The 13,815-nt window shown below is 39.2% G+C and overlaps 2 protein-coding genes across 2 annotated transcripts in view; one reads left to right on the top strand and one right to left on the bottom strand.

The window, feature by feature from the left end:
• Positions 1–303: 303 nt before the first annotated feature.
• On the top strand, positions 304–7,235 carry LOC106808214 (protein RRNAD1-like). The gene is made up of 9 exons (XM_014810827.1): positions 304–413; positions 610–845; positions 1,319–1,479; positions 3,814–3,974; positions 4,421–4,562; positions 4,892–5,036; positions 5,987–6,146; positions 6,474–6,664; positions 6,812–7,235. Exons 1-9 carry the CDS (start codon positions 397–399, stop codon positions 6,907–6,909), a joined length of 1,311 nt encoding a protein of 436 aa, XP_014666313.1. The 5' UTR covers positions 304–396; the 3' UTR covers positions 6,910–7,235.
• Positions 7,236–7,563: 328 nt separating this feature from the next.
• LOC106808218 (protein misato homolog 1-like) overlaps positions 7,564–13,815 on the bottom strand; it is an 11,331-nt gene continuing 5,079 nt past the window's right edge. The window contains exons 5-14 of the mRNA XM_014810832.1: positions 11,698–11,773; positions 11,407–11,479; positions 10,947–11,109; positions 10,551–10,668; positions 10,130–10,261; positions 9,654–9,809; positions 9,400–9,531; positions 8,991–9,223; positions 8,349–8,464; positions 7,564–7,985 (exon numbers count right to left, since the gene is read on the bottom strand). Of these exons, the coding sequence (XP_014666318.1) occupies positions 7,786–7,985; positions 8,349–8,464; positions 8,991–9,223; positions 9,400–9,531; positions 9,654–9,809; positions 10,130–10,261; positions 10,551–10,668; positions 10,947–11,109; positions 11,407–11,479; positions 11,698–11,773 (1,399 nt within the window). The 3' untranslated portion in view covers positions 7,564–7,785. The remainder of the gene's footprint in view (positions 7,986–8,348; positions 8,465–8,990; positions 9,224–9,399; positions 9,532–9,653; positions 9,810–10,129; positions 10,262–10,550; positions 10,669–10,946; positions 11,110–11,406; positions 11,480–11,697; positions 11,774–13,815) is intronic.

Raw genomic sequence — 13,815 nt, forward strand, 5'->3', positions numbered from 1 at the left:
TGCGCGCGCGCGTGCGTGCGTGCGTATGCTTTTTTCCCTTTTTTTGTGGTAAAAAGAGGGGGTCCGGACCCCGTCGACCCCCACTCTGGATCCGCCCCTGAAAATAATACTTAAAATGGAATAAAATGGGAATGATGCATGATCATGTTCAATTACCTAAGACCTTTCTATTTTATTTGCTGCTCAACTGCTCAATCATATATCCACAATTCCCAAATTTAATTTAAGTATTGTTGAATGATTCATTTTCAAAATATATTTTAGGATACATATGAAGAAAATAATCAGCATTACCACTGTTTTTAGGAGTTTTACGTAAAGCAATTTTGGAGCAAGCTTCCCCTCTCCTGGCGATTGGCTCTTGACAATGTAGAAACCCATGAACTTGCAACATGGATGGAAACTGGAAAGTGGTATGTTTTTGACATAATATATATAAGCTATAATTCACATATAATTAGCAACTAATATAGTAGCAACAGCAACAGAAATTTCGGCTATCATTATAACTCGGCCACCAAATTAAGTGCAATGGCAAGTTGACTGCGATGCTATGTTACATTTATTTAAACTAATAAGTAATAACACCATTTACTTTTTTGCACATAGCCCAGGTGTATGGCCACTCTCTTTACTTGCCTACAGAGAAGCAACCCGAGCAATGTCCTTCTGTCGAAAGCCATCAGAGAGCTTTGATGTAGCATATCTAAATCTGAAAGATAAGCCATCAAAAACACAACTGGGGTCAGATGAGACAATTGGCTTACATATAGAAAGACAACCAAATGTAATCTGCAGCACAAGTATTGATACTAATTCAAGGACTGCAGTTACAAACATCAAGGGTAAGGTGACGATATACAAAACATCACGTAAATTTTACGTTTCAATTGAGCTTTTTATGTACCTTTTAGAAGTTCTCAAAAAGCAATAGCTAGGGTGTAAATTAAGTATCAGTGTCCCAAGAACGGTTTATTCACACCAATTTAACTTAAACTGTCTAAGTAAATTAACGAGTTTCGTGATGAAGACTAAATACTTATGAGTCAGACACATAGTTATATGCTAATTTGGAATATAGGTTACTTACTATTATATAGACACACATTGTTTTTATTATTAAATGCATATAATTCAAATACAGATAAATTTATTGAAAAATACATCATTCATGAATATTTTCATATGATATACACACGTGTGTTTTAAAATTCATGTTCTGTATATATAAACAAGTGCAAGGTTTTATTTCTGTAGAATCATTACAAAGTAAAAAAAAACTGCTTGATATATTGCCTTTATAACTTGTACATGACAGATCAACAAAAGCATAATTTGTTCAAAAAAGCGACAACATTCCTATGGAGATGTGCTGCTGACGAACTCTCTAAAGAAGCTGGTCAGCACAAATACTTGGGCCACTGCTACAGGAAGCATGTCAAACCAAAAAAACAGCATGAAATTGGCAGGCTAGCGCAGGTACGCAACAATAACTAGTTGTAATTTGTATATGTGTAGTTTTCTGATGCTTAATGTATCTAGTCTTTCACATAATAAGTTCCTGTAATTTATTTTCTAATATAATGATTTTTATCTCTTATGAAATATAATTTGATATCATATTTTATAAATGTACAAGAAACTGACAAAAAATTTATTTTAATCTTATAATTTAATAATAATATAACACAATAATATAACATTATAATTTGTACATCTGAAGTTGCCATTTACGTGCATAATTGCTTCAAGTCATTTTTAGCTCATCTGACATAGTCAGATGCAGCTTGTAGAATCGCATGATCGTGCGTCCATCCGTCAACAGTTGGGCACAAATCTAAACGGCTCGACGTACGGATTCGAAAGTCGGGACGTGGGGGGGTAATCCGAAACGAATTGGGATGTCGAAGCTGGGGTCAAAGGTCAAAGGTCAAGAGGTGTAAAAGAAGGGGGAACATTCCCTCTTAACTTAAGTATAGGGAGAAATGCAGAATGCGGCAACAAATCTAAATGGCTCACCTAGGCTCGTGATAGTGGTATATATAGCATCATGGTAGGAAAAGCCATCACTGTGCCGAAATTGGAGCGTCACAGATCAAGTCAATGGGGCACAGGGCAGATTTTAGACATTTTCTGAGACATGGTCTGACGGAGTATTGAAAAACTTTTTGTTTCAGCGGGACCTAGCATTTTTATGGCTTTATTGAAAGGACCATGAAATGTACTTCCGCTGACATGCGAAGAGTAAGTGTCGGATAACTTTTGACCCTCAAGAGAGGTTAAACATGGATTTGTTGACTGTTAACAAAGGACTGAACTGCTTTTGCTATTGTGGATGTGAGGCTACAGTTGCACAGTTCAATTGCAAGGCAAATGTTTGTTGAACAAGGTTTACGCTCCTTAAATATTATTATTTTCTAAAGCAGTCTGTATTAGCACCCTGAGTAGCACCCTGTAATAGCACACTGTAATGAACCCTGAATGCTCGCGGGTGTGTAGGCAAAAACATGGGGGCAGCCCATTACGCATGCATGGGGTGAACTGGCACTATTCTAATCATAATTATTGCCTGGCAACCTGCAATGCAGATGTGTGTTAACTCACAGCTGAGCGAAATTCTCGCCTGCCTGAATATACTTGGATTTCAGCAACTCAATGGAGTGAGGTTATCACGCACGAAGGGTGATGCCATCTTTGATTATTGATGACACTTGCACGCGCCATCTCGCGGGAAACTGCTTTTGCTATTAGAGCCCCTTCACCGCCCCTTCCCCCCACTCTCCCCCACCACTACGCTCGCGCTCAAGCGCATATCCATGATAACATGTTAATATTGCAAAGTCATTAAAGTTACACAGCTGTATCTTTATTACTGTACTACCGTATAGCAAAGCCTTAGCTATCATAGATTTTAGATCTGTATTAGTAGTATCCTAGATATATGCTCGGAGCGGCGAATGCGGTGATGGGTAGGTGCTCTTCATTCGTTTGCCAGTGAGTTAGCATCAGAACACCTGCCGTCAGGTGACGCTGTCGCTCTGCGGCACTTGTTAGCTCACCTTGACATCGTCAAGCTGAGCTATTGCATGGGTCGTCGTCTGTCGTACGTCCGTCCGTCGTCCCCGTCAACATTTTGCTACGGTCAACGATAACTCAGGAACCGTTTGACCACATGTTTGAAATTGGGTATAGTTGTTACTGCTATGCTCCCATATAAACGTCTTATTTTGAAGCACGCCAGTTCGCGGTACTTTTCGAGCGCACCGGCAATTTTTTGGCAAAAATGGTAATTGCTGCATTAGTCAGTTCAGGTTCAAACGGATTTTGCTCATTTTTGGTATGTGACATGAATAAAGGCTAGGGTTTTGATATTAAAAAAAAAATTATGCAAATTAGGTAGGGTTTGGCAATTATATAGCATATTATATAGACACAACAGTCTGTGGTGTCACACTCGTTGGTTCGTTTTACAAGATTTCATTGACAATATCTTTAATGCAAAATTGGTATTTCTCTCCACCCTGCGATAAAACGTCTATATATTAGAGTAAAGTTTTACAAATCATGTCGGAACCCAGCATAACCTATTTATTTCAAACGCCATCGCTACCAGCAAGCTATAGCGCCATCTACGGTCACAAATTGTGATTCATTTTTGTTTATAAATTATTATTGCGATATACAGATGGCAATCGTTTCTATAATGTACGTCAATGGTTGCTCAATTAAAACTGACTTCTTCTTACTCACTCATTTGTGTCCTTTTTTTGTGGTGAGCTACAGTGTCATTGACACTTTCATTTATTTGATCAGGTAGTTGCAGCAGTGTGTACACATAACCATACCACTAGTGTATTGGACATGGGATCTGGACAAGGTCATCTGTCTCGCCTTCTTGCGTTCGGTTATGGTCTGAGTGTGACAAGTGTTGAGGCAGATTCTTCTTATACCAATGGAGCAGAGAAATTTGATAGGTCTGTTTTAATGCCTAGGGGTTTTTAATATTTTATTGTAATATGCTTGCGTGAAATTGCTAGTTGAAGTGAGCCTGCTAGGAATTGGTGTTTGCACTATTTATATAACGTATATCAAGCCAAGAACTAATCACTGCAATATAATTATGTCACAGTACAATAAATTATATACATGTGCGTTAGTATATTTTGTTTGAACTAAGAGGTTATGTGTGTTAATACATGGATCCCGAGCGGAGGACCAGTATTTACGAGCGGGGAGGACAGAAACTCAATTGTTTACAAGAACACTTATATTCCTCAACTCCTGACGTCACATCACTTACAAAGGCTTCTGGGTACTCGCGAGTGATATTACTACGCGCGCCTAATTCCACTTAGCTATACGTGTATACGTGAGGGTTTATACTACACGCATCAACAATGTGTATATCATTTTTTGACAGGGAAGTAAAAGAAAGCATTAGGAAAGAAATGGAAAGGGAAGGCCGTGAGAAAATTGATGATGAATATCAAGTGAAATACATTAATCAGTGTATTAAGCCTGATATATCTGTTAAAGACTTTAACTCATTGGTGGGAAACCAGGTATATAGTACTTTCCATTAATATATTGCAATTTATTGTCTATGTTACAATTAGTAGACCATTTAATTTGCTTTACCTACAATCTCTCGCTGTCTCTATCTCTCTCTTTCTCTCTCGCTCTCTCTCGCTGCCTCGCACCATCTATATATTATCAGGAGTAGATAATAGGGCGATTCTGACGATATGTCGCTGCGTACCCTGCATTGTCCCACCGTAACCGTAGATAGTCTCTATTATCTACTCCTGATATAATCTATATGGATATAATATAGTTAGCTGTTTTGCAAAAATTAAAATTAATTTTTGTTGTATTTCATGGTGTTTTGTAGAAAGGGTGTGTTCTGGTTGGACTTCATACATGTGGTGACCTAGGCCCAACAATACTTAAATTATTTACAAAGAGCGATCACATCAAGGCCATAGTGTCAGTAGGATGCTGCTACATGAAAATTGCCAACACTGGGTATGTTATGTGTAAAGTACACTAAATGTGAACAGTATGTAATTGGGGCCCATGTCATCGTGAAAAAAGCGGAGTCACACTATAAATCAGGGAATTATATATATACGTGGCTATATGAGCAAAGAAAGGAGGTCCAACGACTCATCGCGTTAAATGGGGGCGCGTAAAATCGGGGTTCCGCTGTGTATGTATGTATATCAGGAGTTAATAAAGACAACATTTTTCTTTATTCACCCCTGGTATATCAGGAGTCTTGTTCACCTGTATACCAGGGGTCTGGTACATCAGTTTGTTTTTATTAACCCCTAGCTGATGTGTGTGTGTATATATATATATAATTGATTTATATATATATATATATATATATACTGATTTTGAACTCAATTGTTTTTATGACTTTGTACCATGGTAAATACCGTGGTAGCATATTTAGGGCGATTGGTGGTTGGTGTGAAATATGGTTATTTAATCCCAGAATAATGACTTTATTCATGAAATTTCACACTTTGTGTTCTTGATACAATAAAATATTATGAAACTTGATTGATTTTATATGATGGATTGCATAAGGATTAGACATAAATTCGCGTTCTGCTATTTGGATTGTTATGACTTCTACGTACTGTCATTCAGTGGCTAAAGTGAGGGGGCAGGGATGAGAGGTTTCTCCAGGGTGTGCCTTCTAAGAAAATGGTCTGTAAGTCCTTCCTGCCAACAGTGCCATATGGCGGGTTAATCATAGAACTTTTTATACTTACAATGCAAATGAGAGCATCATTTTAGTGCCATTATTAAAAACTACTATTCTAGTTACTATACCTAGCTACATTTATAGATATATAAGCAAAATTTCACCCCTCCAACATACCTACATCATGTAACATGCACGCGCACACGTAGTTGGTGTTGGTAGTTGGGATTCCAACTACTTTCCTTTTTAAACTATTCCTTTAATTTCTTTTTTACCCTTTGCTGTCACTTATTGCAGTTAATGAGCCAAAGTTGAAGTTGCACTGCTACCGAGCAAAACTCGAGTGGCTGCTGAAGGCATATAAACCTGAGCTGCACGGGACCACTAGTATTGGCACAATCCGCCATGCTGAGAACATGAGCTTCACCGAGTACGTAGGCAACGCACACTCACTTACATATATATCACCGATATACCACACAAAAATTGATATTATTTCAGCAAGGCACAGATATATTTACAGCTGTAAACGCTATTATAATTATATAGAGTACCAAGAATATTGACAGAAATTACATGAACATAATGACAGTTCATGAATTCATAATTGCTGGATAAGTTAAGTTTCTTGTTGTACACCTTGTTGGGTAAAACGATCTCACATATGGTTAGGCTAAGCAAACTGCATAACAACAAAATGTTAGCCGTTTAGCAATTTACGTCGGCATGCTTAACTACCCGCCTGATTTTATTACAGGTACATAGAGGTAGCCTTAAAAAAGCTTGGCTGCAATCGTATTGCCACAGCAGATGATGTGGAATTAGCAGAATATGAATGTGCTGCCAGCTGGAGGAGAGTGGTGGCATTTTATGCACTCAGGCTTTTATTAGCACCAGTCCTGGAAAGTGTCATTCTCTGTGACAGAATGCTGTATCTATATGAGAATGGTAATGATCTCTAAGCTCAACCCAACTGTTAATTATAGCCAAATATTTACATACTAAATATTTTAAGTAATACCTGTAATATTCAACAATCTTTTCAATCATTGTTGTAGTTGAACGGTGAATAGCTTGTGGATTCCTTTATTGCAGGAATTAACTGCACTATACTGCCAGTGTTTGACCCTATGATTTCACCGAGGAACCTTGTGGTCGTTGCTACAAAGTCTAAAGAACAGCCATCCTGCTAAGCAATCAACACAGCATAAAAAATCCCATTGTAGCATATAACTTGGCAGAATATTAGCTGCTACTTGGTGCTTAATTTAACTATCCCCTTACTGTGTAGTACATCACTAGGCAGGTGCTACTTCATCATGTTGCTTACCATATATAACTGTTTATAGAGTAATGCAGAACGTGACACCTAGTAGTAGGTTCTGGAAATTTATTGTAGTGTTGCTGTCTGATTAAGAAAGTTTGGCAATTAACTTATTGTGTATAATTAATAAAGACCATTTGAATATAAACATGTCACATGTCGATGTTTGAATATTATAATAAATTATGCAGGAGATGAACTGTTACATTATTTACAACTATCATTACACATTTAAACTAGAGGCACTACGGAGTGCATACCTCCGCCAAGGACATACGCCATACGACTCACAAACACACGAATAAGCCACGATATACGCCAGCGTACTGACATGTACACGCTCCCATGTAACATGTATGTGTTACGAGCTGGCAGAGTGCACTGACGGAGTGCATATGTGTTACGAGCTGGCTCGCTGCGCTGGCTGGCTCGCTGGCTGACGCGCTAATATCGATCGCGCGAACACACGAACACTAGATTGGTACCCGGTCCCACCTCTCGGCTTAGTTAATTGATGGGGGAATCGAGGTGGGAGCGAGTACCAGTCTAACGCGAACACACGAGAGCGAAAACATAACCTCCTCCAACTCCGTTGGGCGTAGGTAAAGATTGTGTATTTTCACCATTTCAAAAATGGGGTGGGAAAACTGCTTTAAATTTAGATTTTCAAAAAGAACAAACTGTTCCCACAGAAGAATAAGAGTTCCCACAAGAGAATAACAGAAATCACAGATACACAATAGTATCAATTGTCATCATAACACGTAATCAGTGTTTCTAGACAGTCCATGGTCTCTTTAAAATCGTCCACATCCAAGCCAGCTTCGACAAATTTGTGAAACTTGTGGATGTTGTAGCGTTTGGCAGCACCGTGCAAACTTGATAGCATGTTGCTTATATCCGATGCAGAGCTGAGGCATGACATTGCAGGGACACTGCTCACACCTACAAGCAAGCAATAATAGTAGCACATAGCATGTAGGGTTGAACATGAAGCCGTTTAAAATATCAACTTTATCATCTAATAAGTATGCATAATGAAATATATTGAAATTAAACTGTTATAGACAATTGAAAGGAAATATATTGCTGGAATGGTGATTTATATGACTGCAAACTCGGGTTGTGAATTTTTATACGTTAGGCATTAATGCCTAAAAATCTCAATTTAGACTTTGCTGCATAAGTATTTATCTGAATCTCTGCTCAGCTGTAATTTATGAAGGATACTGATGCAGTATTACACATATATTTCAGTAGGTATGATGACAGAGCCTATTATATATTGAGATTACTTTTGAAACATACCCTGCATCATTGGCCTTTCACGATCCGAGAGAAGACCTGCACAGGAGATGTCTGGTCGAAATATGTGGGGAAAAGGCGATGAAACTTTGCATGGTTCACTTACCACCATGCCACCACTGCAACAATGCAATTTAAAATGTCCAGTAAGACATACAGAGTAGAGAGAAAGAGCGCCGGGTACTATACCACCAAATTAACTTTAATTAACCCAAAATTAGTAGTCGATTGCACACCTATCAACTGCAACATACTCCTTAATTTGTGTAGAGTATCTAAACGGGTAATGTGAACGGGCAGATGAAAAAAAAAGGTTGCGGATAGGTACTAGACCGACTAACTTCAGTATTTTACACGTTTTTGTTCGAGATAGATGCAGAATTACAAATCTGAGTAAACCTGGGCACTTGCTTTAATCAGCACAGATCAGACATCTACCATGTGAAAATACAATTAGCATGGATAGTGTTGGGAATCGACGAAGAATTTGTGATGACCCCTGCCAGCTCATTAGGATTGTCTTGGGGAGGAAAATCCTACTAGTCGCGGAAGACACACTCGAATATATAACATGCTTGTTTCGGTTAGTACACAGGTGCCAGAGAATGGCAGATGCCACTGTCAGAAACCACACTGAATTCGCACCTCAGCTGTCGAGGGCACACATCCTCGAGGTACGATCTCAGCATAGCACTACCAGTGCCGCCATCTTGTGGTGGGACGCCTCGAAGCGTCGTCATCTGTGCCGGGCCGTGGGAGGAGGTACACTGCGGTGTGAGCATTGTCCATGGCAGATTTCGGCCCAAGCCAGTTAGTGTTTTAAGAAGGCTTGCATTGTCTCTCATGGGGAATGGTAGTGCTATACCTAGTGCTGCCAGCTGTAAGAGAAAATAGAGAAACTAAGATATCATGCAAGAGATGATTTCATAATCCTTTTCTATAATATATTGCCCTGGCCTGTAAGTAATAGTATCGTGCCAGAACACACCAGATATTAATCGTCAATGTGCAAAGAAGCCTAGTGTTGGGCGTTGCAAGTTACACCATGGGGTACCTTTCTTCCACGGGCATTAAGTGTGTCACAGATCTGACCTATGGGAACAGGGTCTTTGTCAACTCTGTACAGTAATGACACAGTGTCTAGTGCAGCAGCTAGCACAGCACTACTGTGATACGGCAGTTCTGCCTGTAAAAGATACAAAATATCAAAATTTACACTGCACACAACGAATATAGACGATGCGGACTTCACTTATTAACGGAACAACATGAAGGCAAGTGAAACTCTAGATAGTAAATAGTAAATACCTTGTAATTAATGTGGGGCAATGAGAGAGGCGCTGCCGTAGGTTTTACCAGGTCGGACATCAGAGAGAGCGGAACTGTGAGCGAACTGTGACTGGCCAGCTTCACCAAGCTCAGGATCGAGTTGACCGTACGACACGTGTCATAGTAGATCGTTCGCTAGAAAATGCATATGAATGCAACCTCGCAAATAAAAAGGTGTGTTGTTGTGGAACATTCTGCTGTTGTGATGACTTGTGAATTTTTTAATTCAGAGTTCTCAAAAAGATTTTCATTACCAGCTAATTCGACAAAACTTAGCAATGGTGAACACACTACTTAATTAAACATAAATACACTTACAGATGGTAATTTCATAGTTTAGATTACAGTACACACTATTACCAACTTATAAACATTGAAAATCTAAATGAAAAATGTAATTTTTCTATATTTTTTGAAAACATGTTGGTTAATTCACATGTTGCCATTACACTTACAGGTGTGTCAAAAGTGGTGGGACTAACTGGAAAGCTCAGCACGCACTTTGAGTATTCATCTTGTATCATCTCAGTCATCTCTGAACCCAGGCCTCCAAATCCATTGTAGTAATCAACCAGTATTTGAAAGCCCTGAAATTGTCACCTGATCAGAAATAACAATATGTAACCTACTATAATATCACAACAAAAATAAACCTAAGAAAGAAGGTTTCTATGAAACATATGCCTCCACACTGCTATGTATACTGCCATCAACACTATTGAGTGCATTGAATTGGATAACACATATATTATTGTATTATCAACTGACAATGTCAAATTCACTCCAATCGATAAAAAGATGAAGCATTAAAACTTTCATTGAAATGAGCCAAACCGAACATGACCATATTACTAATTAGCATTTAAAAATATATACATGTAGATTATCGCATTCCTCCGCAAAGAAATGCAGCCTGTCCTCAATGTCATCATGGGTTTTTTTCTCTTGGTAAACCTGCTGACCCAGGCCAAAAATGTCGAATCGCTGCATGTCACTGGAAAAACATTACTGATATAGCATCAAAATTGAAACAAAGTAATTACGAAAACACTTATCTATAAACCTCTCAATTCACCATACAGCTGGTGTGCAAAATATAAGTTCCTATGCTTGTTATAGAAAAATATATTGTGATCCACATGAATATCAATATGTCTCCACGGTTTACAAATTTTTTGCCGTAATCGCTGTCAATTTCACGGTGACCACAATTAAGCGAGTGGGATGCAATGGAACAAGAAGATGCTTTAATTTGTGTATTCTACGGCTTACCTATTGTAATCATACTGCTGTAACGTGTACACTGATTTTGGGTGCAAGTGGACTCGCATGTAGTCTGACCATACTTTGACACAGCTATCAAGATTGTACAGGCTAGGACCTAGCACCTGTCCACGATCAACATTGTCCTCTCCTTCATGGATGCTATCCACATCTGCAATACCAGCAATTCGTAACAAAACAATGCAATTGTTAGAATGTAATTTCAGAACTAGTGTACCAGCAAATACATGTCAAAGATATGTATTTATAGCAGTTTTATACAATTTATATTAAAGTTAGCATTGTATTCAGTGTATAATTATACATTGGAAGCTATGTATAATAGCTATGTATGGAAGCTACAAGCTTCCATATTCTTTATTTTCCCTGGTCTAATTAAGAATTGATGTGCATGGCTTGCATCCTGCAATAGTGGAATTAAAAATTCTATTTGACAATTACCACTTACCCATATCTTCTTCTTTCTCATCTTGCTTTTCTATGCGAAACTTTTTTACACCAGTATGTTCCAAATAGTCAGTCTACAAAAATTATCATATAATTGAAGGAATATCAATTATTTATAAGCTATTTATACCACAAAAGATAGCACAAGAAAAAAGAACTTTATCATAACAGATCTACAGGCACAATAGGTTGATATAACTACAGTTTGCAACTTACTAATCCTATTATATTGAATTTCCCAAATAAGCATAGATTATATTATACAGTTAGCCATTCAATTAATGAAACTAACATCAATCTTGTCCAGCTCTTCCAGAAACCGGTTTTTTGTTGATTGTGTAGACTGATGTAGTGTGACATCTCCACCCCTATTTGACAAACAAAATAATTCAGATAGTGCTGTATGGAGAACCACATACTCATTCAGAACATTAAAGAACAAGTGCCGCAGAGCGACAGCGCTCAACTGACGTGTACTGTAGCCGGGTATTCTTCTGGTAAACTCACTGGCAACCGAATCAAGTGCGCCCTCCCGCCACCGCGTTCACGCTCAGAGCATATATATCTAGGATACTACTAATACCGATCTAAAATTTATGATAGCTAGGCTTTGCTATACCGGTAGTACAGTAATAAAGATACAGCTGTGTAACTTTAATGACTTCGCTATATTAACATGTTATCATGGATATGCGTCGAGCGCGAGCGTAGTGGTGGTGGTCAGGGGAGAGTGGGGAGAGGGGGCGGGTGGAGGGGGCTCTAATAGCAAAAGCAGTTGCCGCAAGATGGCACGTGAAGTGTCATCAATAATCAAAGATGGCATCACCCTTCGTGAGTGATAACCTCACTCCATTGAGTTGCTGAAATCCAAGTATATTCAGGCAGGCGAGAATTTCGCTCAGCTGTGAGTTAACACATCTGCATTGCAGGTTGCCAGGCAATAATTATGATTAGAATAGTGCCAGTTCACCCCCATGCATGCACCACTCCACCACAGAGTCACCGCAGTAGACGTTAGATGAGCGCTGTCGCTATGCGGCACTTGTTTACTTAAAACGTACTTAGTATATTCTCTCTGGCAATAGCCCACTCATTTGGTCTAAATTTGGTAAAAGTAAGTACTACTGGCACAGGGGCGTGTACCCCCGTGGGGGGTCCAGGGGGTCCGGACCCCCCACCTGCTCGCGCAGAAAATGCATCTGAGGGGGTCTAATTTCAAAAAATTTCCCCCCCCTTTGCGTGCTCCCAAGTTTGGGTTACGGCTGGACCCCTCCCTGGTACAAATCCTGTACACGCCCCTGTTGCAAGAGTATATAATACTGAGTATGTTTTAAGTAACATAATATATCAGTCATTGAAATTCAAGTTGAAGTTCAAGTTTTATAGTAAATGTATGAAACGGAAAGCGTATAAATTAGTACATGTAATGATTTTAATTTTCTTTTGTAATAAAAGTGTGTTCAATCCATATCGCAGTTTGATTTCACCGGGTACTAGTATTTTGTCGCTCTGATGGCAGTTAATTTCAAGCAAGTTGATGGTTTTTGTGGCTTTGTGGATTTTGCCTTGTACTGGAATTGTCTGTTTCATTGCTATGACAAGACTTGAAGTACAAAAATTTGGCCTCATATGCTCTGAAAATGAAAAAGGAGTCTGATTTTTAAAAAATTTCTGGGGGAGGCCCCCCCGACCCCCCACCGGTTCCTTCGCACCTGCGGTCCTCGCGTACGAAGCCGCCGCTTCAGTTGCCCCTAACAAAATCTCAAAGTGCCCTTTCCCACCTGCACCCCCCCCTAGACAAAATCCTGCATCCGCCCCTGCCTAAGGTGCCTAAAGTGGATTTGCGCCCTCTTGTACTACCAAGCCTGGATCACTGCTCATCAGTGTGGGACCCACACCAAGAGAAATATAAATATAAGCTAGAAATGATACAAAACAGATCTGCAAGATTTGTTACAAACACCTATGGGCGATATAGCAGTACGTCAGCTCTTAAATTAAGGACCAACTCGGGTGGCAACAACTTATGTATCGTAGACGCTTTAACTCGAGTGTAGTGATGTACTATAACTATAAGTATAAGGCTGTAAATTACTCCTCATGTATAGCAATACCGGCGAATAGATATCTGATCCCGGGCACAGGCACTTGAAGCGTTTCAACTGTAAACACACGACGCCGCCATTGTGCGCACACTGACACATAAATATATAGTTATATTTACATGTTTTATATCTATATATTTACAGAGTGGCTATATGCCCGGCAGCCGGCATATATCTGACGGCTGCCGGGCACGGTCTTCGATTTCCTAAATGCCCGGCAGTTTTTAATTTTTAGTGTTATCTCAAGTAAACAAGGGTTAGGGTTAGAGTTAGGATTAGGGTTCGGGTTAGGGTTAGAGTTAGGA

This window comes from Priapulus caudatus, unplaced genomic scaffold (genome assembly GCF_000485595.1).
Source record: "Priapulus caudatus unplaced genomic scaffold, Priapulus_caudatus-5.0.1 Scaffold260, whole genome shotgun sequence".
NCBI classification, from domain to species: Eukaryota; Metazoa; Priapulida; class Priapulimorpha; order Priapulimorphida; family Priapulidae; genus Priapulus; species Priapulus caudatus.